At 46.5% G+C, this 25808-nt stretch overlaps 1 protein-coding gene across 5 annotated transcripts in view; it reads right to left on the bottom strand.

Moving 5' to 3' along the window:
* Positions 1-25808, bottom strand: part of GOLGA1 (golgin A1) — a 489123-nt gene that overhangs the window by 187693 nt on the left and 275622 nt on the right. For all 5 annotated transcript variants that reach the window (XM_085613776.1, XM_085613774.1, XM_085613775.1 and 2 more), the window contains one exon: positions 1501-1590. In XM_085613776.1, the coding sequence (XP_085469902.1) occupies positions 1501-1590 (90 nt within the window). The remainder of the gene's footprint in view (positions 1-1500; positions 1591-25808) is intronic.

Below are 25808 nucleotides of genomic sequence, written 5' to 3' on the forward strand. Positions count from 1 at the left end.
GATCCCTGGGAGTCAGAGGACCAACCAGAAATAAAGGCACCTTTAAACAAGAATATCTCCAGCACCATCACAGCTTATAAGATGGTTCAAATGGTCCTAAATTGAGGTCCAACAGAACCTGGCCCCACATGATAGGTGAGAAGATCGACCACATTCTGGTCCTTCTGGAGAAAATGACGAGTCAGGTCCCCCCCCCCTTGCACAGACAGCAATTATATAGCTCCTCGATCCTGAGGATATCCATTGGGTTTTTGTTCTTTCCTGGGCAGTTGCTTTTGGTGAACTTTGGATCTTGGCTAATCTTAGTTCATCACGATTATCCCACATAGACCTTCAAGTCAGCTGTGAATGGTCCAACTATTCCCATAGATCATGTCAACAAGTGCAAGTATGCTTTCTTTCAGGGACGTAAAAGGAGGAAAAAACCTTTTCAGATTTCACAGGCTTAAGACCAGTTAGGAGGGAGAACAGACGTAAAAGGAGCAAGATACCTCTTCAGGTTTCACAGGCTTAAGACCAGTTACGAGAGAGAATGGCAATCATGTAGAGGCTCCACTCCTGAACTGAAAATTCGTTCTACACCACTGTGCAGACATCCTCTCTGTTCACAAGACAAACAATAAAGCAAGTACCACTTAGACATCAAGTACTTACAACCCTCTGGTGCTGAAAGCAGGGCCCCAGAGCCAATCAGATGTCTGCAACTTGCAAACTGTTTGTGGGGTTCCCCTATCTTGGAGCAGCATCTGTTCTTGCGGATGGTCAAATCAGCCTGATTTCCTGGGCTTCTAAACTTGGGGTCACAAGTCACACCAGTTATGACTTGTTTCAAGTGTGATGTGCATTGGGCTCAGCCCAGTATCTGTTCCCAGTTGCCAAGAGAGCTGGCCAAAGCACAGAAAAACTAAAAAGATGAGTTATGCCTAGGGCAAGGGAAAACCTACTTAGTACAAAGGAAAATTACTGGAAACCGCATCCAGCGAATAGGTTTGTGAAAGTGTGTCTAGGGGACAGGAAAGGCATAAATGCAAGCATTCATTATCTAGATCAGCATGGTACCCGTTCGGTAATGCAAATGCATGGATATAGATCTGCTCTTGTCGCAGACTTCCAAACATTAATTTGCAGCTAACCGCTTAATTACTTGAGCAGATCATTTTGCGCGCCCTCCCCACCCCCCAACAAATGAAGGGGAACATTTGCTATGTGCCCCATTAGTGCATAGGCGCATAGCAAATTGCATTCTAGTTCACAAACCTGTGGGTTTCCAATACATTACTGGTTTGCGAACGTGGATCATACATAATTTTCTTAGTTTCTCTGTACAATTACCTATTGTGGGTAAACTTATTCTGTTTAGCTATTATAAGCCCCAACAGTGGGGGAAGGAGAAGAAGAAAGTGCTTGAAATAATAAAGAATGAAACAACTTCTTTTTAAAGCTTGAAAATATTGTACAGGTTATCCACATGCAACTTCAAATGAATGATATATGACAAACCTGCCGTTGCAATTCTTCCCTCCGTTTCCGAACTTCTTCAAGAGCTTTGGCAATTTCAACACTGACAGTTTCTCTGCTACTCAACTCCTCCTGAAAACCAGCAGAAGTAGAATGAGCATGATTTATAACAATTGAAATACTGAAATAAATATAAGGTTATCTCCCCGTCAGTATCACAAAATGCATGAAAGATTCGAAATAAAGCACCTGAAATTGTTCTAAAGGTATCAAATCACAGATTTGATGCAGTGCATCCATGAAATGTACACACCTGGAATATTAGTTACTTCTGAACATTAGAAGCAAGCCATTACAATGGGAACTTTTGCAATCTACCGGTGAATGTTTCAGACAGTAAAAATTCTGACATATGTGGTGAGTCTAGCAGCTCGGAGATGGGCCTTCTGAAGTAATTCAATACCATTCCAGGTTCTCTTACTGGGGAAGTAATATATAACCCCAAACCCCCCAAAAATACTATAATGCATATTATTTAAGGACCTGTCAAAGTACATCCCATCCTCAAAGGAGTCTTGCCTCTGTATAACAGCTACAAAATACCTGCAAAGGTGCAGAAGCATCATCATTTCGCATTCAGGAAATGAAAATTGGTTAAGCTGAAGATGCAGACAATAACGTTCTTGGACAGGTAGGAAACGAAAATGTGGCAGTGGTTAAGCGGAAGGACGGCAAAGCGATGAGAGAACAAGGTGGTAATTTGAAACCTATTTTACATATGAATGTATGTAGGTTATATTTGTATACAGAGTTAAAAGAAAAGACTTTCTTAATGTGTCCTTTGCGGCCTATAAGTCAGCTTGGTATGTAGACGCTTGGATGTTAAGGACTAATGGTTCCAGAAGAAACTAGTTACTAACCTGTAACAAGTTTTGACGTTTGAAACTCTTCCATATTACGATGCTATTCATTACTCTGCCATCTAGTCACCAGTCAAAATTGAGGCTCCTGCATTCTGGTGGATAAAATTCCCTTTTTCGTTGTTAAGGAGTGCAGAAGGGTGATTCCCTCATGTGAGTACAGTGTCAAGCCCACTGCAGTACTAGGATAATCATTGTCTTATGTGACATTCTGCCCATGGTGACAAGAAACAGGGACTAGGTACCTCATGTTTACATGAGTTTGATTATCTGAATGGAAGAGCTGTATTAGCCTCAGCGCTGAAAAGATGCTGAAGAACCAACACTAATATATAGCAAGAGGCTCCTCACAAATGGTACTGTTTATGTACCATATTTCAGAACATTGCTCTTAAAACTATGAGTAAAATAATAAAAAACTATGTTTATAAAACATGTGTCATTCTGTTCTTGTTGATGGCCTGCGGCTATACGTAGTTTTAAGGGAAAAGCCTAAGTAAATAACCTGTATCAAGCAAGAGGCAGTGCATTGCTATTGACTGTGGGTGATTCAAATAAAAAATGTCAACCTTGGATGCTGCCTCTTGAGTGAAAGGAAAATGCTACTTACCCAGTATGCATCTGTTCTTGGCATATATAGCTGTAGAGTCATTTGCTATGCATAGATCGCCATCTAGTGTTGGGTCCGGATGTTTGCACTTTGTTTTTCTTCGAAGAAGTCTTTCCAGTCATGAGGTAGGTGACTCCTCCTTTCGGTGATAGTGCGCATGGGCATCGACTCCATTGTTTTTTTTTTTTTTTTTTTTGGATTTTGAAAACCTTTATTTAAACATTTCGGTACACAGCAGAGAGCCTACAACCCTGCGGGCCGGCCGCGAAAAACCCATTTGGATGCATGTCGGATCACACAGCCCTGTGCCGTCAACCCGGAGGTACGGCGGCGTTGAGGAGTGCAAACGTACCGAGAGGTAGAGAAAAATATTGCATGTCTCAGTATTAAATAAACAATCACAAATTAGGGGCAAGCTGCCCTAGGAGGCATAAGGTGCCGCAACTTCCAACTCCCCCCCCTCCCTCCCATCGACTCCATTGTTAGATTGTTTTCCCGCAGAGGGTGATAATTGAGTTAGCGAGAGTAGTAAAAGGAGATGTCCATGAATGCATGTATCGAAGTAAGCTGTTACTACAACAGTTATAGGTACACGGAGAGGTGGGTGGGCGCATAGGACTCTACAGCTCTAAGTGCCAAGAACAGATGCTTACTGGGTAAGTAGCATTTTCCGTTCGAGGCATATGAGCTGTAGATCATATGCTATGCATAGACTATATAGCAGTTATCTGCCATCTGTTCCAGTGGTTTGAAATAGTGTACATAAAACTGCCTGGCCCACTCTAGCTTGTTGTTTTGCTAACACATCTACACAATAGTGTTTTGAGAATGTGTGAGGTGTAGACCATGTTGCAGCTTTGCAGATGTCATCTATGGGTATATTTCCTAAGAATGCCATAGAAGCCCCTGGTGTACGTGTAGAATGTGTTCTAGGGGGAACTGTTAACGTTTGTTTTGCTTTTGTATAGCATATTTGAATGCACTTAACTATCCACCTTGCAATACCTGATTTGATATTGGATTGCCTTTATTTGGTGATGCAAAAGCAACAAAAAGTTGCTTAGTCTTTCTAAAAGGTTTTCTTCTTTCAATGTAATATAATAACGCTCTTTTTACATCTAAGGTGTGAAGAGCATTTTCTACCACATAATCTGGTTGAGAGAAGAACACAGGCAACTCAACAGATTTGGTTGATATGAAAGGCAGAAATAACTTTAGGTAGAAATTTGGGGTTAGTCCTAAGAACCACTTTGTTTTGATGTATTTGCAAAAACGGTTCTTCTACTGTTAGTGCCTGAAGCTCACCCACTTTCCTTAGAGATGTGATAGCTATGAGGAAAGCTACCTTCTAAGTGAGAAATTGCAGTTCACATCTATGCAATGGTTCAAAAGACGGACCTATGAGTCTTGTAAGAACAATGTGAGATTCCACACTGGAGCAGAAGGAAGTCTGGGGGAATGACTCCAGTCCTTCCATGAAAGCCCGAATAGCAGGCACTCTAAAAAGAGATAAATGTGGTCTGTTCTGCAGATATGCAGCTATTGCAGCAAGATGTAAGCGTATGGATGTATACGCTAAATTGGAACGCTGTCGATGTAATAGATAACAAATGATGTTTTGAATTGAAGCATCGAGCAGATTAACTTGATTGTTATTACAGTAAATCACAAACCGCTTCCATTTTGCTGCATAGCATGCCCTTGTGGTAGGACGTCTAGCCTCTTTGATGATATTCATACAATCTGAGGGAAGATTGAGGTAGCCAGATCGCAAGGTTTAGATGACTGGGATCTGGATGCCTTATCCCTCCATGGTTCTGAATGGGGAGATCGGGAGTGAGATGGAGTTTTTGGTGGGAACTACTGACAACTCCAAGAGGGTTGTGAACCAGGGTTGATGGGCCCATGTGGGAGCAACTAGGATTAGTGTCAGGGAGTGCTGTTTGAGCTTCAAAATCACTAATGGAACAAGTGGGAGAGACGGAAAAGCGTTAGCAAATATCCCTGACCAGTGCTTTGTCAGTATCCATAGTGCATTGCCTTTGAACAATGGGTGTGGATAAATGAATGCGAAGTTTGGGCATTTTGCGTTTAAGTGGGTGGCAAACAGATCCAAGTCTGGGGAGCCGCACGTTTGAAAGAACAGGAGGAGAACCTGAGGGTGGAGTTCCCATTCATGGATCTGTTGTCGTTGACGACTGAGCAGATCTGCAATGTGGATGTTTACTCCTGGAAGGTGTTCCGCAAGGAGATATATTTTGTGAGGTATGACCCATCTCCAGATGCTCAGAGCGAACTGTGAGAGCTTCAGAGAGAGTGTCCCCCCTCCCCCGTTTTTGTATGTAGTACATTGCTGTCATGTTGCCTGGGAGAATTAGGACAGCTATGCCTACTAGATGAAGTTGAAAAGCTTTCAACGCTAGAAAAATTGCTAGCAGTTCTAGATGGTTTATGTGGAGTTGCTTTTGTTGAAGACTCCACATGCCCTGAATGGTATGTTTTTGTAGAAGAGCTCCCCAACCAGTGAGCGAAGCGTCGACTGTTGGCACTATCTGTGGAACTAGGTCAAGGAATGGCCGCCCCTTGGAAAGGTTTTTTGTATTCCACCACTGCAGAAAGCGATGGGTGCGGCCAGCTACCAACACTAGATCTGATAACTGACCTTGAGCCTGGTTCCACTGACGTGCTAAGCATTCCTGGAGGGGACGCACTTGGAGTCTTGCGTAAGGAATGAATAAAATGCAAGGCGCCATCATTCCTATCAATTGCATGAACACTCCAGATGGTAACGAGTGTTGTGACTGAAACTGAGAGATTAGAGTCTGCATGTTGCGTATTCTGACTGGGTTGGGACATGCTAGAGCTTTTTGAGTGTCTATTGTGGCTGCTAGATACAGTTGCGTCTTGGATGGTTGGAGATGAGACTTGGTGAGGTTCACAGTAAACCCAAGGTCGTGAAGTAGTTGGGACTGTTTTTTAAGTGTGGCGTAGGCAGCTTTGCTGCGAGCTGGCTTTTATGAGCCAGTCGTCCAGGTCAGGGAAGACATGAATATGCTTTCTTCTTAGATGAGCTGCTACTACTGCCAGGCATTTGGTGAAAACCTTTGGTGCAGTAGTTACTCCAAATGGGAGGACTTTGAACTGATAATGTTGGCCATATACCAGAAACCTGAGGTATTTCCGGTGAGCAGGGTGAATGGGAATATGGAAATAGGCGTCCTTTAAGTCCAGAGTGGATAGAAAGTCACCTTGCTGAAGGAGTGGGAGCACTTGTTGGAGTGTGATCATGTGAAAGTGGTCCGACTGAATGTATAGATTTAGTTCTTGGAGGTCTAGTATGGGCCTGAGAGAGCCATCTTTTTTGGGAATTAAAAAGTACAGGGAGTATACCCCGGTCCCCTGATATTGTAATCCGACCTTTTATATAGCGTGCTTTTCCAAGAGAGAGAGAACCTCTTGCTTTAGAAGGGTAAAATGCTCTGATGACATTGCATGGGATCTTGGAAGAATATCTGGGGGAGTGTGTGTAAGCTCCAGGCAGTAACCATATTGGATAATTTGTAGTACCTACTTTCTGAGGTGATTGAATTCCAAACAGGTAGGAATTGATAGAGACGTCCCACGACAGGAGTGGAATGATCGGGGGGTAACGGAAGGAAGTGCGTGTGGAATTGCCTCTTCCCTTACTGTTGTTTCACCTGAAACACCTCTAAAATAACCTCTTGAAGAGGGGGTTTGGTTGTTGCCCTTGTTAGAGGAGGAGGGGTTTTCGGTGGATACATTTTTGGAACAACCCCTAAAAAAGGAGCGGCGAAAGGAACCCCTAGTGGCAGGCAATTGCAAAGCCCCCATGGACTTTGCAACCTCTGTCTTTTTTCATCTTCTCCAACGAGGTATCAACCGTTGGGCCAAAGAGATGTTTTTTCGAATGGTTGGTTGAGGATGGAGGTTTGCACCTCAGGCTTGAATCCTGAAATTCTCAACCAAGCATGTCTGCGTAGGACTACACTACTGTTTACTGTATGAGCTGCTGTATCTGCTGCGTCCAGGGCACACCTGACTGAGGTATTAGTGATTAGTTTACTTTCTTGAATAAGGTCATTTGCCTTAGTTTTGTGTTCGTCAGGTAAAAATTGCAGGAGTTTTTCTAACTCATCGTAATGAGCCCTATCATAGTGAGCCAACAGAGAATGAGCGTTGTCAATGCGCCAGTGATTAACCGCTTGTGAAGCCACTCTTTTGCCTGAAGCATAAATAAGCTTAGACTCCTTATCAGGAGGAGGAGCCTCACCTGTGGTTTGTGAGTTAGCTCTCTTGCGAGCAGTGGATACTACCAGAGAGTCTAAAGGCAACTCATCTCTGATATAAACAGGGTCGGTGGGTGAAGGTTTATATTTTTTCTCCACTCTAGGTGCAATTATTCTTGCCCTCACAGGATCTTTAAATCTCTTGTCTGTATGTTTCAACATACCTTTTAGCATAGGTAAGGTATGAGTGGCTCTCTGAGAGGAACTAAGTGTCTCAAAGAGTAAATCCTCTTCTAAAGGCTCTTTAAGCAACTCCACCCCGTGATATTGAGCAGCCCTGTTAAGGAGGTCAATGTACCCAATGTTATCGTCAGGAGGGGAGGGTCTAGACGGATACAACTCAGGGTCATTATCTGGGCTTGGCTCAGTATGATAATCCTCCCAAGGGTCAATGTCCTGTGGCCTGTCCTGATCTTCATCCTCATCCCTGTCATCCTGTGGGTCAGGTGTAAGTGGTGGTGAATTTGATGGTGTAATAAGTAAATTGGGATCAGTGGGGGAAGAAGGTGGAATGTAAGGTGGAGAAGGGTTAGTGCCCACACTCTTGCTTTTGAAAAGAGGAATGTGGTAGTCCTCTGGCTGCTGATCCACTGACTGGTCTATCTTCCGTTTTTTTGAAAGAGTGGTATGGATATGTCCTGTATCAGGGTTGATACGTTTTTTTTGCTTCGGATCCGAAGGTGGGGCATCGGGTCGAGGCTCTTTAGACAGAGTATCTTTATCTTTAGTTGTCTGTTTCAGTGTTAAAGGTTTCGGCTCTGAGCCTTTTGGTGTCGAAGGTAGAGTCTTCGACAACGGTGTTAAATTGTGACCGGCACATGTTTAGGTTTGTGTTTCGGTGCTGAAGGTGTTTTTTCGGCTCCGGAGTGGGGTCGGCTCAAGCCCGAGTCGGAGGGTTTCTCTTTATGTTTCGGATCCGGGCCCGAGGGTCGACCTTGGCCCGAAGACAGAGGAGGCACCGGAGCCTTTGTTTTTGTTTGTTGAGGGGGCAAAAGGGCATCTTTACTCACGGTACGTTGACCCGGAGTAACTTGCTCCCCTTCTTCCATGTCGGAGTCTTCGGACATGGAGAAATGGACTTTCTCTTAGGCTCCTTGAGCTTGCTGTTCTGTGTCTTAATATTCATAGAAGATATCCGGTGCGGAGCCGCTCTGGTGTTGCATCTCGTGGTGTCGAGCCTGAAACGTGTCACAGTCTTTCTCGTTATGTTCCAGGGACAGACAGAGGTTACACACTTCGTGCAAGTCGGTGCGTGGAAATTTAGCACAACACCCGGGACAGAACTTGAAGGGAGTCCGTTCCATCGACTGCTAGTGCGGTCGGCACTGGTAGGCCCGACGGCCCGCCATAAGTTTTCCGATCTAAGTTTTGGGTTTTTTTTTAGGTGAGACGATACGCGAAGAATGTAGAACTGCAATCGATAACAATACTGCCAAGAGTAGTTGATTGAGCATCGAAGGGAACCGAGAAACGGTGCCGAACCGGAGCGCAGCAATACACATCCGATCCCGATGGCAGAAAAAAACTATCTAACAATGGAGTCGATGCCCATGCGCACTATCACCGAAAGGAGTCGTCACCTACCCTGTGACTGGAAAGACTTCTTCGAAGAAAACAAAGTGCAAACATCAGGACCTAACACTAGATGGCGATCTATGCATAGCATATGATCTACAGCACATATGCCTCGAACATGCCTTTTACCACACTATGCTCTAATGCTCATTCTCAATATATGCAGACAACCTGTTTAGGATGCCTGCCGTGATATTCACCCGTTCCCCTGTATGTGGTATGCACCAATGAGTGTTGTGAATTGCTCAACACCAAAAATTTCTTGTGCTTTCTTTGACAGGGTGTTGGACTTTCCCAGTGGAGGTATTAGGCGTCTGAATCTGTATACTTTGTCCTCTACTTGGCTATGAAGCTAAAAAAAAAAAAAAAAAAAAAAAAATCAGGAAATTAATATGTTTGCCCATTTCCCTTTAATGGTGCGTATGCTTGTCTGGTTGCCTATCCTGGCCCTTTTGTGTGCGTACTCTTCTATACTGAGCCTGTAAGGGCTGAAGCACTCCTGTGATCCTTGCAGCCTCATGATCTGTCCTTCAGCCTTCTGTATCACTTATGCAACTAGATCCCACAGAACTGCCCTCCATTCAGTGCGGTATTACAGTATCAATTATGTTTAGTTGTGCTTCTGGTAATAAACCAGAACATCTTAGCTACACTTGTCTGTTATCATGGTTATCTCAGTACTCATCTGCCTTCTGTTTCTAGCTGTGCCCACGGATAATTTCAAGCAGCTGTTAGATATTATTCCGTCTCGAAACACAGCCTTACCACTTTTCTTTTGTTATTCTGATAGATGCTGTGACACTTCTTCCATTTCCGCCCTCTGTTGGAGAAAACGTCTGACAAGTAGAGCCGTAGAGACAGCAATGCATAATTTGCTCGCTGCAGCCCTTTTCTCCCAACAGCATCCAATTGTTTGTTTTCCTTACCCGGTGGCGGGCCAGTAATGAATGTTGGATTTGGGGACATTTTGAAGGTAGTTGCCGCTATGAGTAAATATCCTTCAAAATGTGTCTTAATGTACTGGCATGCTAATGAAAAACCTTGGGAAGAAACGGAGTGTACTTTTCCATGGAGTTTATAATTTGCAGTAGGTAACACGATTCCTCCTGTTCCTAATTGCAATCCATTAAGTGGCTGCTGCCGGCTTTGTCAACGAATAATAAACTGTCACATTCTCTAGCATAGATGGTAGAGTTAGATAAGTCTCCATTACGTGTTGTGATGAATCTGTATCTAAAAGCCCCCATATATATTCCTCCTCAAAAATTTCATAAACAACGTTTTCTTATTCCAACCCATGCCAGCGGCTGATTACTGTGCTCATCCTCTTCCTCTTGCATAGATGGTAGTGATACCACTGGCGTAACTGTTTCGGGATATGATTACCCATCAGTTATGCCATTCCCAAAGAGATCTTAAACAATTGGGATCCCTCCTCAAACGTTTTTTTTTCGTTGCAGAAATTAAGCAATCTCATTTTGAGCAATCTTCTGATGTGGAAAGGTCTAATGAATTTATGCTGATAAATGTTTTTTTTGCTTAACTGAGTTGTTTTCTTCTTGTGGAACTTTATAATTCCAATCCATTCTTGCAGAGGAGTCAAGAGTCTTGACATTGGTCCTGCCAATTTAATTTCAAGTCTAGAGTCAAGGATTAGAATCTACATCAGTCCATACACAACTCCTGACAGAAACAGCCATCTTCTTTTGAATGCTGCTCTATGACAGTTAAGTACGTCTTTGTTATGTTTTTTCTGCTTATACTATTAGCATTTATGCTTTGGATTTAGATTGGGTTACTATCTAGTAATAGCTTATTGGATAGCTGTGTTTATTTGTTGAGTTTTATTTCGGGAGAGTGGCTAATCCGAATTTATGGGAACAAGTGTGTGTTGTGAAATTGTTTAGAAGATATTGGAGGGAAAAAAAGTCTGGTTTGAATTTAAGAATCTTTTGAGATCATTTTATTTCAGCGTTTGCAAGAAACTGCTGTAATGTTTAGCCGCTCGAGATGCTTACTGTTAGCCATTGTAGTTTTTTATTTCCTTCAGCTTGAACATCTGCAAGCCTCAGAGTAGTCAAGTGCAGACTCTCCAGCTCTTTTCACATGCAGGCTCTTTGAGTAACTGCTCCCTGATAGAGGCTGGGGTGATATGAGAAGTAATGAGTCATGTAAAGTTCAGCATATCTGTGTAAGCGCTGATGTATTGAACACGTGGGCCTAGCGGTCATATTAGTGTAGGGAAAATTACCTTACAGTCAAAGACGCTAACACATGCATTATGACTGACCGTGCTGAGCTCCATTTCTTCAAGGGGAGCGGCCACTCATTAAGTGTTCAGCTGTTGGATGCCTTAGTGTGAGGGCCTATAGAGTTTATTAATTTACAAGCCTGTTCAGTAGGCAAATTCGGAGGTTTGTTACTTTGGTAGTCTGTAATTATGGATTGTCTTAGGAAGTTTACTAAAGGTATATCAAAATGGAATCGAACAGCATTTCACAAAATCTGTTCAAGAGGAGGTTCTGAGGAGGTTGACTGAAAAGGAGGTACAGTTCTCGATTAAGGAGTTGGGAGGAAAAGAAGGCCTGATGTACCATGAGGAATTCTAGTCAGTTGATGAACAAAAGATTAGAGGAACTGGTTACAGTGGTAAAAAGAAGATGAGGAGAAAACATCTCATGCTTGGAAATGGGAGTTAAGCTCTGTAGAGCGGGTTATTGTGCACCACAGAGGCGATCATCACGGTTTAATGGTTCGTGTCCTCTGCCACACACAAGAGATTTATACGAGACCTGATGACTACCAATATGATAGTGGTGTGAGTTTGGCTAAGGAGAATCTGGACGAGTATATTTTTGATATTTCTGAGAATGAAAGATGGGACCTAGATGGTGGTAGGAAGGACGTTAAACAGAAGGGAAGGCAATAGTGAAGGATCATCAAGATGATCTGTTTGCACAAGAAATGGAATCTAAGGAGCACAGTTTGACACGTGTATGGGAGGGAAGTTCACAAAGAAGCAGTTACATTTACAGACACTGTAGTAGGTTACATGACAGAGTTCAAAGAAGTACCAAATCAGGTCTTGGAGCCGGGGAGACTGTTTTTGGAGCAACAGTGATTCCATCTGCACAGGAATTTCCATCATTGGTTCCCCATCAAAACTGTCTTTAAAAGAGGAAGCCAAGCATGAGGACTCATTTCTATCTTACATATGCACCACAAGAAGGGATATCACTGGATTTCCCATCAGCCATCTGCACATCTGACAAAACTGTATTTAAAAGAAGGAAAGTAAGAGGACTCATTTCCATCATCCACCTGCACAGGAAGTTACATTACTCTTCACCCCTCCAAGGACCTACTTAATGTATGCCACAGCGTAGGGTGCAAAGGCAAACCAGTTTCCCCCCTTCTGCCCCTGGACTGCGCCCAGCATCAGGAACCCTGGTCCGCACCGTCCTGCCGCTACCACGCTGCGACCCTCCATGCCCTCAACCCCAGCCACGGCACCACACAACACTGAGGGAGCATTCTCCTGCACTCCCTGCAAGAGTTTACACACTTATCCACACTCAACACTTGCAGCACTGACAGCACATAATACCCCATTCTCTAGCAATCACACACGCCTACAACCATCCACACAACACTCCACACTTGCATGTATGCTCCTCAACACCTGCTCTCTCACTAAACATGGCACAGAGATCTGGGACTTGCTGTACGACAATGCCCCAGACGTACCTTTGCTCATGGAAAATTGGCTGAACCCTGCATTGGCACCTGGCATTGCCCAAGCCATGCTGGCTCCAAGATTACCAAGCAAGACAGACTTCACAAGCCCCAGAGGCAGAATCTCTATCATCCACAAGAACACCATCAGCTACATCACATCCATGGACACGTCATCCTCCAACATGGAACACCTGTCGTTCAAGCTTAACGCCACAGCCAAATTCACCTTAAGCAGCATTTTTATCTACAGACCGCCTGGAGCTGCACCAACTTCACAGACATCACAGACTTTGTCGCACCACTCACCCTCGATGCTAGCAATTACAACCTACCCTGAGACCTGAACTTTCACCTACCCTGAGACCTGAACTTCCACCTAGAAAATCACGATGAACCCAAATTAAGTGCACTCTTCGAACAAATTGGAAGCCTGGGCTTCACCCAAAAAGTAAAGGGACATATGCACATCGCCAGATGCCTTTTGAACCCTATTTTCACTAACTTTGACAACTACAAAGTAGATGAGCCCACACCAGTCTCCTGGTCAGACCACGCCCTTGTAGAGTTCAGCATCTCTGTCCCAGTCCAATGCACACGCACCACCACCACCAGACCAGCCTGCTGAAATTGGAACAGCATCACTGACAAGGAATGGAACACCCCATTAACATCCCCCGCCACAAATACTACAACAAGATCCAGACCCTCAGGCCAGGTGGTACGTGGAGAAACTCAGACTGATGATATGCCATTGAAAACTACTGGAGCACAAATGATGAATAAGCCTCAATGCAGACAGAAGCACGTTCAAATCTGCCCTAAGACATTACCACCAAATGGGCCGCTCTGGTGGACTGCATCAATGCCAACATCAACAGAAGTAAAGAAATGTTTGCCATTGTGAAAGATGTCACCTCACCATTGGCCGCCTTCAACTTGATCACACCCTTGCAGGACCACTGTAACCATCTCTCTCAATTCTTTAGCAACAAAATCACCGTCATTTACAGCAATTTCAGCCAGCAAACATAACTGACCGACCTAGTCAAATGCCTCCTGTTCTTATCCAAAGAACCAATCACATGGCCCGTCATCACCCCAGAAGAAACGGCTGCCAGCCCCCATCCACTCAGGGGCCCCATCAGACCCCATCCCCCATCACACCTACTCAAGAGGACTGCAACCTATCATCGCCATGCTCACACCCATTCTGAATGCCACTGCATCTTCCACAATCTTCTCAGATCAGATGCTTAGAAGCATGCACCTGCCCTCCCATTGCTGAAGAAACCTTCTGCAGACCCTTCAATGCTCGCCAACTACAGACAAATCTCCCTGCTACAATTTTCGGGCAAGGTCTTAGAGAAAATCATTAACATACACCTCACCAAATACAACAACCATCAAGTCCTGGACACCACTCTGGTTTCAGACTCAACAACAGCATGGAAACTGCCCTCGTCGCGGACATCCACATGACTCTGGAAAGACATAGTGGCCATCATACTCCTGGAATTCTCCGCAGCATTTGACACAGTCTCTCAACCATCCAACAACTACATGACATAAGAATCTGAGTACCCGCGCTCCTTCCTGACTAGAAGGGCTAAATCAGTCAGCCTAGCACCGTACACCTTGGGATGCCCGGAACCTCATCTGCTGAGTTCTGAAAGGATCCTACCTGAGCCAGACCCTCTTCAACGCATACATGATCCATCTAGCCAGCATAATCTGATCTCACAACATCACGGTCTTCTCTCACGCCTATGGCACGCAACTCATTCTCTCCCTCATGGATAAGACGCCCAGTACTTGGATCAATTTCAATGCCTGCATTCCTGAAATCACACACTAGATGAAGATCAACTGCCTAAAGCTGAACACCGACAAGACCAAATCATGATCTTCGGGAAGAGCACATCACTGTGGGAATACACCTGACTGCCAACAGAGCTAGGACTGACACCCACCCCCCACCACCCACTCCAAGACCCTTAGGAGCACCACTGACAGCAAACTTGACATGACCCTCCAAGTCAATGCTGCCTCCCCCATGCTTCCATATCCTGAAGATGGAAGATATTGAGGAAGATTTGCAAATGGCTTCCAATCAGCACCCGGGAAACCGTCACACACGTCCCGGTCACAAGCAAGCTGCAATACTGTACAGGAACACCCTCAATGCTGGGATAAACAAAAAAAACTCACCAGAAGGCTGCAGACCATTCAGAACTTGGAAACCAGAATCACCCTCAACACCAGACTCACATCACACCACACATGAAGGGGCTCCGCTTGCTCTCCATTCATATACGAGAACAATTCAAACTACTCACCTACCCTTTCAAGTCACTACATAACACTGGCCCAGCATACCTCAACAATCGCATCTGTTTTCACAAACCTTCCAGACACCTCCGCTCATCCAGACTCCTACTTGCACAAATCCCAAACATATGGAAAACCAGATCCTACATTGCTCCTAAAACATGGAACGACTTGCTGCTACACATAACAGCCTCCTCCTCACTGTTTATATTCTGGAAGAAAATGAAGGGCCCTATGTGTGGCTTGACACAGCTGCTGAGCGCAAGGATACCCTCCCTGGTGATAGTGCGCTCTACAAATCTGCAAACATAATAATGATGTATAGAGAGGTACAGCAAATGGTGGCAAAAGGAAGGACTGAAAGGGTGCCAGAGAGCTGCAAAACGTTTGTATGGTTTTTCTGTTTTAGAAAAAGACAAAGGTTGGCAACCAGTAAGAAATTTGAGGCACCTCAACTGGTATGTAGGGTACGTGCACTTGAAGATGGGGAGTGGGGATCCTCTTTTAAAGGTTATACTCCAAAAGGCGGACTGGTTAATGGAAACCGATCTCAACAATTCTTATTTTTCAATCCATGTAGCAGAGGAGATACCTGCAGCTCAGATAGCCAATAGTGTTTTAGGAATTTGGGTCCCTTCCATTCAGATTAGCATCAGACCCGTGGTGTTTTACAAAGGCATTGTGACAAGTAGTGGCATATATAAGGGAGCGAGGTGTGATCATTTACCTTGACAATTTTTTGTTTATGTCCCAGGATCGATTGAAATTGGTGGCTCACCTCAATCTGGCCAAGAAAGTGTTTGTAAAGTTTGAGATTCATTATCAATTTAAAGAAGTCTATTATGAAGCCCAGCAGGCAAGTGGAGTTTTTAGGTGGATACAGTGAAAGCGAATGTCTGTCTGCCAACTCAGAAGGTGAGAATGATGAAGGCAGAGGCATTTTAAACAAGGAGAGGGTTTTGTTGAGGAGCCCTGCATAAATGATAGATCTGACTTTGTCCTCAATTCAATCAGTTTTATCCGGGTCAGTTACAATAAAAGACCTTGCAACGTCTGAAGGCTGTCAACTGGAAGAAAGGCTTGTGGTAAGGGAACAAAGTGTGCCTGTCAGAGGAGGCGAACAAAGAGTTGGAAAACGTACACATATGGAACGGTGGTGTGATTTTTGGCATATCTCCAGACTTTGTGTTGGAACCATAAGTGAGCCAATATGGTTGGGGACGCATTTAGGCCAGTAGGAAAAAGGCGGCAGATGGTCTCTGGAGGAGAGAACGTTGCATATTAATTGTCTGGAGTTGGGGGCAGGGACGTTTGCATTGATGTTTTTGACAAATACAAAGATCTGTGGAAGATAGGTTTCAGCAGCACAGTATATGAACATTTTAAGTAGAAATAAGTCTCAGCTTGACGGAAGTGGCAAAGAAGCATAGGTGTTTTTGTATGTAACACAAAATCGTGTTTAAAGCACAGTATTTACCAGGTCAGAGCAACAGTGGGGTAGCTTGGAATTCAAGACATTTGAGAGATGACAGTGATTAAAGACTCAATCATTGGGGGTCCTCTAAAAGTAGATCTTTTTGCATCAGCAGAGGAGACACTTCAGTTGCAGGCCTCGAAAACTCTACTCGCAAAAATTGTATCCGGTCGAGCTATTTTTATCACCTACTCGTCGGGTGTTCTATTCACTCAGAAAGTGAATGAGCAATAAAGATGCCATTAAATCTTGTTTTTATCTTGACACCTTTGCTGTCTGTTCAAGGAAAGGGGTCAAATGTCAGTTTGTCTTTTTACTAACTGCTGCTTGGAAAATTGGGTATTTTTCTCTCGCTTACTAGAGTTAGAGGGTTTTTGTCAAGGGAGCTGTCTGAAGCTGTCTTATTTTTCTCTAACATATAACATTTAAATAAATAGCCTGTTAATTAATATCGCACATATTTCAAAATATATCAGAAATTATGAAAGCACATTTTTTGTAATTAAGAAGTGTGATGCAAGCAAAGACTTAAATAGGAGCAAAACAAACCAGAAAACTTTACTTGGTGATAGGCAAATGACACATATTTGCAGAAACTATTTCCAAACATTGTTTGTACAATATATAGCTTTATCAGTAAAACCGCATGTCAGTGGGAACGTTTGTGGACATTTTATTTTTTTGTATTTTAATAACTCTGTTTATTGGCACAAGTAAACTTAATGGTCATTACACGCAGGGATTCATAATTTTACAGTGTTCCATAGATAGGATTTTATACAAATATCACCACTTTCGACATCATAGAATACAGGATGGTAACAATACATAACACATTAAGGAGTTAATGGTTCGTCAAGGGAAGGGATCAAGGGGGGCTCACACAGGTTGCCACGGTACTCGTTCCACTTTGACCAAATTGCTATCCATTTCCGGGTGCAACCCCGGGCCACATAGACTAGCTTCTCTTGCAACATGCACCAGTCCATGTCCTTCTTCCATTCACTGAGCGTTGGCGGTGTTACTGCCCCCATAGGCGTGCTATGTTACGTTTTGCAATAGCCTGACCAAGAGTCGCCCATGTTCTGCCTTTTGCTGTCAGATCTGTGGGCTCCCAGATGTTTAAGAGGCACCTTTTGACTTCAAGTCGCAATTCTACCCCCCAGACATTACGCATACAGTTGCGAACCTGTTTCCAGTAGGTTTGTATCAGGGGGCACTCCCATATTATGTGCAGGAAAGTCCCCACCACCCCACACTGTCTCCTACAGAGCCCTTCCTCACTCCTGCCCATCAATACAAGTCGGGCACCAGAAATGTAAACTCATTGTAATATTTTCAGTTGTATCAGCCTTAATTTTGCTAATATCGCCACTTCTTTGGGGGAGGAAAGTGCCTCTCTCCATTCTTCGTCATCGATCTCAAGACCATCAGTCTCCCACTTTCTCCTAAGTACGAGTAGGGGGTCAGGGGTGTGGTGTATAAGTTTTTTATAAGTAAGGGAGATGGCCTTTTGCGGCAGATGACCATCCAGCTGTCTGTCCTCTAGGGGGAGGACTCCAGGAGGGGTGTTCCGGGTGGAATGTTGGCCTGGAGTGCCTGATCTGTGCGTATCGAACATATTCCGTTTGTGCTAATTAATATGTCTGCTGTAGTGAGGCAAACGTCACCATACCATTGTGCCCCCATAGGTATTTTATACGGGAAATCCCTATCAAGTCACAGTTACAGAACCCTTTAGTCCGATCCATTGTACCCAGCCTTTCAGAAACCCAGAGCGGGGAAGCCAGTGTAATTTTATCAGCCCATCCCAGGTTGCGGCTCACAATGTGCCAGAGTTGGACCCAGTGTCTTGTAGGCCATGTAAGGGGGTATTTGTTAGGTTTAGAGTAGAACGCCGCCTCAAAGTTCCCACCCGGGAGGAGCCACTTATCCATCCCGTAGCCGGGATTGTCCCCACCACAGTACGTGCCCTGGTTTATGGCCAAGAGGTGAACTGCCCAGTAGTATTTCCGAATGTCCGGAAGTGCTATAACCCCATCGTACCACCCTAGTGTAAGTTTAGGGAGTGAGATGCGTGGCGTTCCAGCCCATAACAGGTCCCTCTGGGTGGCCTCAATGTCTGTAAAATACTTTTGCGAGACTAAATCCGGGTAATTTTGGAAAGCATATAGGAAACGCAGCAGCGTCATCATCTTAAAAAGAGCTGCCCGTCCCAGTAGGGACAGCGGGAGCTTCTTCCAAGTGGCGGTGTCCCTTTTGAACCTCTGCAGAGGTGGTAAGAGGTTCCTCTCGTACCGGGTTGTCAGATCAGTGGAGATGAAGATACCAAGATATGTGAACCCCTCAGTGACCGTCTTGATCGGGCAGTCACGCGGCATTGAAGGGGGGGGCGCCATGCAGGACGTAGAGCAACGATTTTCCCCAGTTAATACTGTATCCGGAGTTTCTCCCGAAACTGGTGAAGATGTCTAAGGCAACTAAGTGATTTGGAAGGGGAGGCGAGGTATACGAGGATGTCGTCCGCATAGAGCGAAATCCGGTCCTCCCACCCCTCAGCCCACCTGAGCCCTCGTAGTGAGAGGTCTTGTCGTATCCAGGCCGCAAGCAGCTCTAAGGAGAGGGCGAAAAGGAGGGGGGAGAGGGGGCAGCCCTGCAGCGTCCCTCTCTCCAATGTAAATACCTCCGAGATCTTATTGTTGACCACCACCTGGGCTCATGGCTCAGTATAGAGGAGACTTATCCATCCAATGAAATTAGGGCCGAAGCCCGTCTTTTTGAGGACCGCCATCATATATGGCCATTCGAGTGTGTCGAATGTCATAGCGGCATCCAACAAGACCACGACCGCATCCTCCTAGATCGTGTGGCAGCATCCCAACACCCCATGGAGCCATCTTAAGTTGAGCGCGGTGTTGCGGCGCGGCATAATGTCCGATTGATTGATTGATGATTGATTGATTGATGTACTTATAGAGCGCAGCTATCACCCTACGGGCATCTTGGCGCTTGCATTGGGAACCCGTCCTGGTTTTTCCCTGTAAGATACCCCGTACTGGGCATCCCCAAGGTGAAAGCCAGGCATCCCGCCGCGGGGGGCAGTTGTGGAGATTAAGCAGGCTTGTTGCCCAGAGCTGCATAGTGTGAACTCGTGCTTAGAGTGGGCACCAAAGCGAGAATTATCGAGTCCGTGGACGATTGGGCTCTGGACCCTGCCGCGTCGGGAATCGAACCCAGGTCCCGGGTCTGATCTCTGCTTCAGGGTATGCCTCCTCTAACCAGTGGATCAATTTGGTGATTATCGGCTTGATCCGATTTGCAAGCAATTTCGCGAGGATTTTGGGTTCAGCATTTAATAGGGAGAACGACCTGTAAGAGGTGCACATCTCTTTGGGGTTCCCCTCTTTAGGGATGCCTACCAATGTAGCGATGCGCTGGTCTCTCGGTAGTTTCCACAGCACTTTACTGTCCTCAAACATACTCTTAAGGTGCTGGCCCAGGCTGTCGGGTTTGAGCTTGTACAGCTCAATAGGGAGACCGTTGAGTCCTAGGGCTTTCCCAGGCCGGAGTTCACCTGATCACCTTGGCCAGCTCTTCTGCGGTGAGCGCACCTTCCAAGGTCTCTCGGTCTTCGTCCGAGAGGGTGGGTAGCCTAATGTCAGCCAAGGGAGCGATGGAGTCTCCCTCCGGGAGCTCCGATCCCCTTTGGTACACCTTTTTGAAATGTGCTGCGAATTCACTATCTCCTGAGGTTCAGTAAGGAGGGCGCCCAACCCAGTCCTGAGCTCGGCCACCACCCTCTGCGTTTTCTGTTTCTTGTCCAGCCAGGCTATTAATTTGCCCGCTTTGTCCCCTTTGTCGTACAGGCGGCCGCCCCTGTCTCTCGCTAGGTTTTTAGCTGCATCAGTGGCCAGTGCCTTGTATTCGGCCGCTTTGAGCTTCATCTGATGCAGAGCCCCCGGATTTCCATCAGCTTGAGCTGCCCCCTCCAGAGCGAGACGGTCACGCTCGATGGTTAGCATTTGTTTCTCCTTTTCCTTGCGTTGTCCGGCAATTGTGTAGAGGGCTTCACCCCTTATTACGGATTTGAATGCTTCCCAGAGGACGGTAGGGGATTCCACCGTCCCTTCGTTTTCTTGGAAGTATTGGCCAATCGAACGGATTATCTTCTTTTTGGTCTCCGGGTTGTGGAGGAACCAGAGATTTATGGGCTCAACACAGCCTACCCTTTGTTACCCTATAGTGAGGTGTACACATATGGGGAAATGGACAGATATACCTCGTGCCAGATGCTTGATTTCTTGGATGGTAGTGTCATGTTGCAAAGGCATAAGGATGTAGTCTATCCTACAAAAGGTGCGGTGTGGTTCTGAGAAGAATGTGTACTGTTGGAGATTTGGGTGGGGCATGCCCCAGAGGTCAACTAAGCCGAATGCCTCCAGGAGGTTGGAGAGCCACATGAGCCCTGTGGCGATGTCTCGGGTTGGGTGCCTATCTAGTCTATCTGCCTATCTGGGTTTGGAGACCTGGTGGAATATAAACCGTCACTAAATTGAGTATGCGTCCCTCCCATCTCCCCGAGAGCACAGCAAACCATCCCAGTGGGTCTGTCTCAGTATGTTCAATGACAAATGTAAAGTTACAGCCCACCCCTCGGGACCCCGAAGTGAATCCGGCATGTGTCGCCATTTTGTAGCCCCATCTTTTGAGTGCATGACAGGTATTACCTAGGAGGTGCCTCTCCTGCAATAATACAACATCTGGGATGTGTCGTTTGACAAATTGGAGAACTATACCCCTCTTGAGCTTGTCCCCTAGCCCGTTGACGTTCCAGCTGAGGATTTTTAAACTTTTGTCCCACCTTGTAGCCATCGCTGGAGGCAATTTTTTAACGCGATCCATAGATCCTGCAACACCGTACCTGTGTACAATTATATTTCTTGCATGACCAACTCAGACCCCCACCCCCCTCCCACCGAACATTACAAACCATTAATAAAGAACAATGAAACTGCTGTCCCCCCGCCTACCCCCCATCCTGCTACCCTGCCACGTAGGTTTGAAACGACCCATATCCCCAACTAGCAGAGCGCCTGCTGCCCCAAAAAATGAGTGAGAGAGAACCCCCCCAGTTAACCGTTAGGTGGGGAAATGCGTTGGCACCAACTCCAGCCGCTGAAGGCCCTTCCCCATACATTTAGTATCTTGTCAAGCTTATGCACCCAATTTGCGATTAAAACATTTCTGCACCATGAACCCCACCCCTCCCTCTACGAAATAGTGTTTTTGATGCCCTAAGGACGGCAGGGCCAGTCCGCCCATATAGTTCGGGTAATGAAAGTAAGGAAGTGACTCTGGCCCTCCTAATCTAGTTCTGGCCAGTTCCGGGCATGTCGAGCACACCTTCCGCCTGGTTGGCGCCGCCCCGAGGACCCCAGACCCCCGACATCGTAAGAAATGTTTATACATTACATTACAGCTTGTAGAGGTCTGAAAATGTAGTCTCCAATCAATATGGATCCTCTAGTGTCTCTGTGTGGCCCTCATACCGGGGCTGCTTGATCTCGATCGCCAGGAGTACTGACTCCGTCTGTCGGTGTCCGATCTTCCGTCTAATGAATCCGGTGACTTGGCACGAGTGTCTCTCCATCCGTCACCTGTCGCGGTCACCGTTGTCTGTGCAGTGCCACTGTCTAGCCAGTCCTGTACCTCCGATGGCATAGTGAAAAAGAAGGATTTACCGTCGGCCACGATTTTGAGCTTTGCGGGGAAGAACATCATGTATTTAACACCTTTTTGCCGGAGTGCCGCTTTCACCCCATCAAAGGAGCGCCGCTCCCGTTGCACTTTGAGCGTGAAGTCTGGGAAGAACCTGACTGTTGCGTTTTCGTATTGCAAGTCTCCCAACTGTCTGGCGGCCTGCAAGATGGCGTCCCGGTCCCTGTAGTTTAGGATTTTCGCGATGATGGTCCTCGGTGGTGCTCCTGGCTGGGGCCTAGGGATTGGCGCACGGTGCGCCCTCTCGATGGTAAACATGGTAGAGAGCCGTTTCGGTTTCAAATAATTGAGGATCAAGTCTTTGAGGAAGAGGTTCACACTAGGCCCTTCTGATCCCTCTGGAACTCCTACCACCCTAATGTTGTTCCGGCGGGCCCTCCCTTCCTGGTCCTCAAGCTTCAAGGCCACCTGGCGGTGTTGGTGTACAAGTTCGTTAACCCTCTGCCCGAGCTTCTTGGTGGAGGCTTGGAGCTCCCGGATGTCCAACTCATTGGTCCTGGCCTTGTCTGACGTCTTGCTGAGATCTGTTCGTAAGATGTTCATTTCGATGGACATCTTGTCAATTTTCGTCTCGAGGGTAGTCCCTAGACTTTGGATGGCCTCCATTATTGAAGCTAAGGAGGTCTCAGTTTGCACATGTTGGTCTCCCGTTGCCCCACCGACCTGTGGGGCCGACATCGGGACCGCATATTTGTCCAGCTTATTTGTTTGGGCAGATGCAGCACCCTAGGGCTTCATTTTGTGGCCTCCCTCGTCCGGGCCGCTGTAAGCTGGGTTTTCCGGAACTCCTGCGGGGCCTTCCCGTTAACACGCTAGAGGCGGGTACCGGCAGTGTTCATCCGGTCTTCCCTGCCATCACCTAGAGTCGCAATGCCTCACCACTCAGGGGTCCCCACTGTCACTCAGCAGGATCTTCCCGGTGGGCGTGTGGGCCGTCACTCTCTCACTCCCAAAACGTGCGCCACGTGCGAGCTGGGCCTTCCGTCGCCACTTCAGGCCCTCAGTCAACCCCCGGGTTTGTCCAAGGTGGATGCTGTGTTAGCTCCTGTTGGGCCCCTTCCCGTCAAGAGGAGCTGTGTGCATGGATTACTGTACTACCGGCAGATATCACCTCTGGGGGTGGGCTCCGTTTCCCGTGTTGTGCCGCCGTAAACCCCCGCACTGCGTTCCGCCTCTGTACCTGGGTAGTCCGGCGTCTAATCCCCTTCTGTCCATGGCCTGCACTCCCTCACAATGCTTTCATTCAGCCAGGAGCTCTCCTCCCCCCCCTTGGGCCAGACCGGGAGGGTAGGCCGCTGGGATGTTGGGGGGGGGGGGGGCCTCGTGAGTGGATGTGCGCCTCAGGATTGGCGGGCGCCCAAATTTATACTGGTCTCTTATGCAGCCCCTGACACGGCCGGTACTCACCCAGTAGCTGTCGGGGCCTCGACCGCACCGTCCTCTGCGTTGCACAGGGGTCACGGCCCACTGCTCAGTCCCCTTCGGGTGTGATGCGTGGATTAGTGGGGGTGCCGAGACCGGGGCCCACCCTTCAGTGCAGGCGCCACCGCGGGCCTCAGCGCCGGGCCGTTGCGTAGGCGGCAGGAGGAGTGTTCGTCTTCCGACTCCCAGGCCCTCCGGGACGCCGCCGCGAGCTCTGAGCGTGCTACAATGACGGAGGCGTCTTAGAGCCTCCGGTTTTCAGTATCCGGTGCAGCTGGCTGTCGCACAATCTTTAACACGCCGCTTGGATGTTGCCTGCAGGATTTGGAGCGGATTTCAGGGGAGTTTGGGGCTCTGCTCCGGCGGAGCTCTCTCCTCGGCGGTCATCTTCGTTGGCGCCAAGCCACGCCCCCCGTTTGTGGCCATTTCAATGTAAAATCTGTTGACTAAAAATGACAGTGCGCTACCACTTAAAGCTTTAATTATGTATTTATTAAAAGAAGTAGTTTTTACTACCTGTCCCCACCCTGATAACAATACTGTTCATGAACTAAGAGGCAAGTCAGGGGTCATGTGTATCCTGTGGCTAGATTTGTATTATATATGGAAAAATTTTTTGCCTATTAAATCAAACAAAAGTGGTTTTTGTACAGCAGATAATGCAGAACTCCCACATTTGAAGGCGCTCTCATATTTGATAATAAAGAAAATGGCGGCTCAATGAATTTGAAAGCATTTTATGGGCCATGAGCATTACAATTATGTCGAGTAGATTATTTAAGTCACTAGACCTGCAGGTCTAGTAACATTTGTATGATTTTTAGAGGCCTGAATAGGAGGCTAGACCCAGACTTGGAGGAAGAGGGTGAATTTCAGTAGAAGTGCAACAGGATAAAAGGATATGCCTCCCCCCCCACAATTTGCAAAGGTACTATGAGTTCTTTTGATGGTTCAGGGACTGAGGTGTCAACTGGCACTAATAACTCCTTTTGGAGTGTTTCAACCATGACGTCAGAGTTTTGGAGTTGGCAGTCGAGAAGTTTTTCTCAATTCCAGTTTTTCAAAGTTTGATAGGGGGTCAAAAATCTGAATCATATGGGTGGTTTGGCCAGCAGGACACTGAACCATTTTGTATGCAGGACATCTGAGTATAAAGATGTCTGAGGGCTTTTCAGATGAGGTTAGTGAGCATCTCAGAGTCTCTTGGGCTCCAGAAACAAGGAAAAGGTATAGAATGGCATGGAAGGCATGGTTATGTTGATGCCTGGAGAGGGATGTGGAGTTGATGCCTGGAGAGGGATGTGGATCCCTTGGAGGTTTTGCAATATTTTTGTCAAATTTCTTGTCATAATTGAGAAAGGTCTACGTTACAGGACTATACAGGTTACAGGTAAGCAGATGCAGCTGGTCACACACTGGTAGAAGGAAGGTTAATAGGACAGGATGTTTTTGTTTGTATGTTTATGAAGGGTTTTAAAGTACATAGACTGTCTAAGCCCCTATAATTCGAAGTGGGATGTGAATTTGTTTTCCAATTTCTTTGTGTGTTGGCTTTCAAATAGGTATTGAACATTATAGCAACTGTATTAAAATCGCAACCTTATTTTGTCTGATTTCTTTCAGGAAGGTATTAGATGTGACGGATCTTGAGGTTAGTATTAGGTTTTATAATCATGACCGAGTTCTTTTTCAAGTTATGTTACAAGAAGGACAAAAACTAAGTCAAAGATCTTTTATCCTGGGGGGGTGCTAGAGAGCCTGGAGCAAGATGGCCGCATTTTAGTGCAGCTCTGCTGGCCGAGACTCCAATCCGCCCAATATCCTCGTTAATTTAGTGCCATCCACAACTCCACTGCCCGGATCTGCCCTCCTTACCGTCTCGGCATCATTTTGGTGTCTTTCTGCAGTATATAGCTGCCCCGCCGCTCCGTCTTTGCCTGCATCCGGATCCAGTGTGTAATGGCGGCGCCGCTCCACCCCCTCTGGTGACCTGCTGTCTAACGGCTGTTCTCCCGGTGCGGAGTGCGGCACTCTGCTGGCAGACGGGAGAGGTGTCCCCTGCGACATTGTGGAGCTGATCCTGGGTTGCTCCGGTGGCGCTCGTCCTGCAGAGCGGCATGCCCCGGGTGCCTGCGGCCCGGTAACGTGGTGCGGGCTCCCCGCCTGGCGCCCGCCCGGCCGTGAGCGCCGCGATCTCC

This window comes from Triturus cristatus, chromosome 1_2 (genome assembly GCF_964204655.1).
Source record: "Triturus cristatus chromosome 1_2, aTriCri1.1, whole genome shotgun sequence".
NCBI classification, from domain to species: domain Eukaryota; kingdom Metazoa; phylum Chordata; class Amphibia; order Caudata; family Salamandridae; genus Triturus; species Triturus cristatus.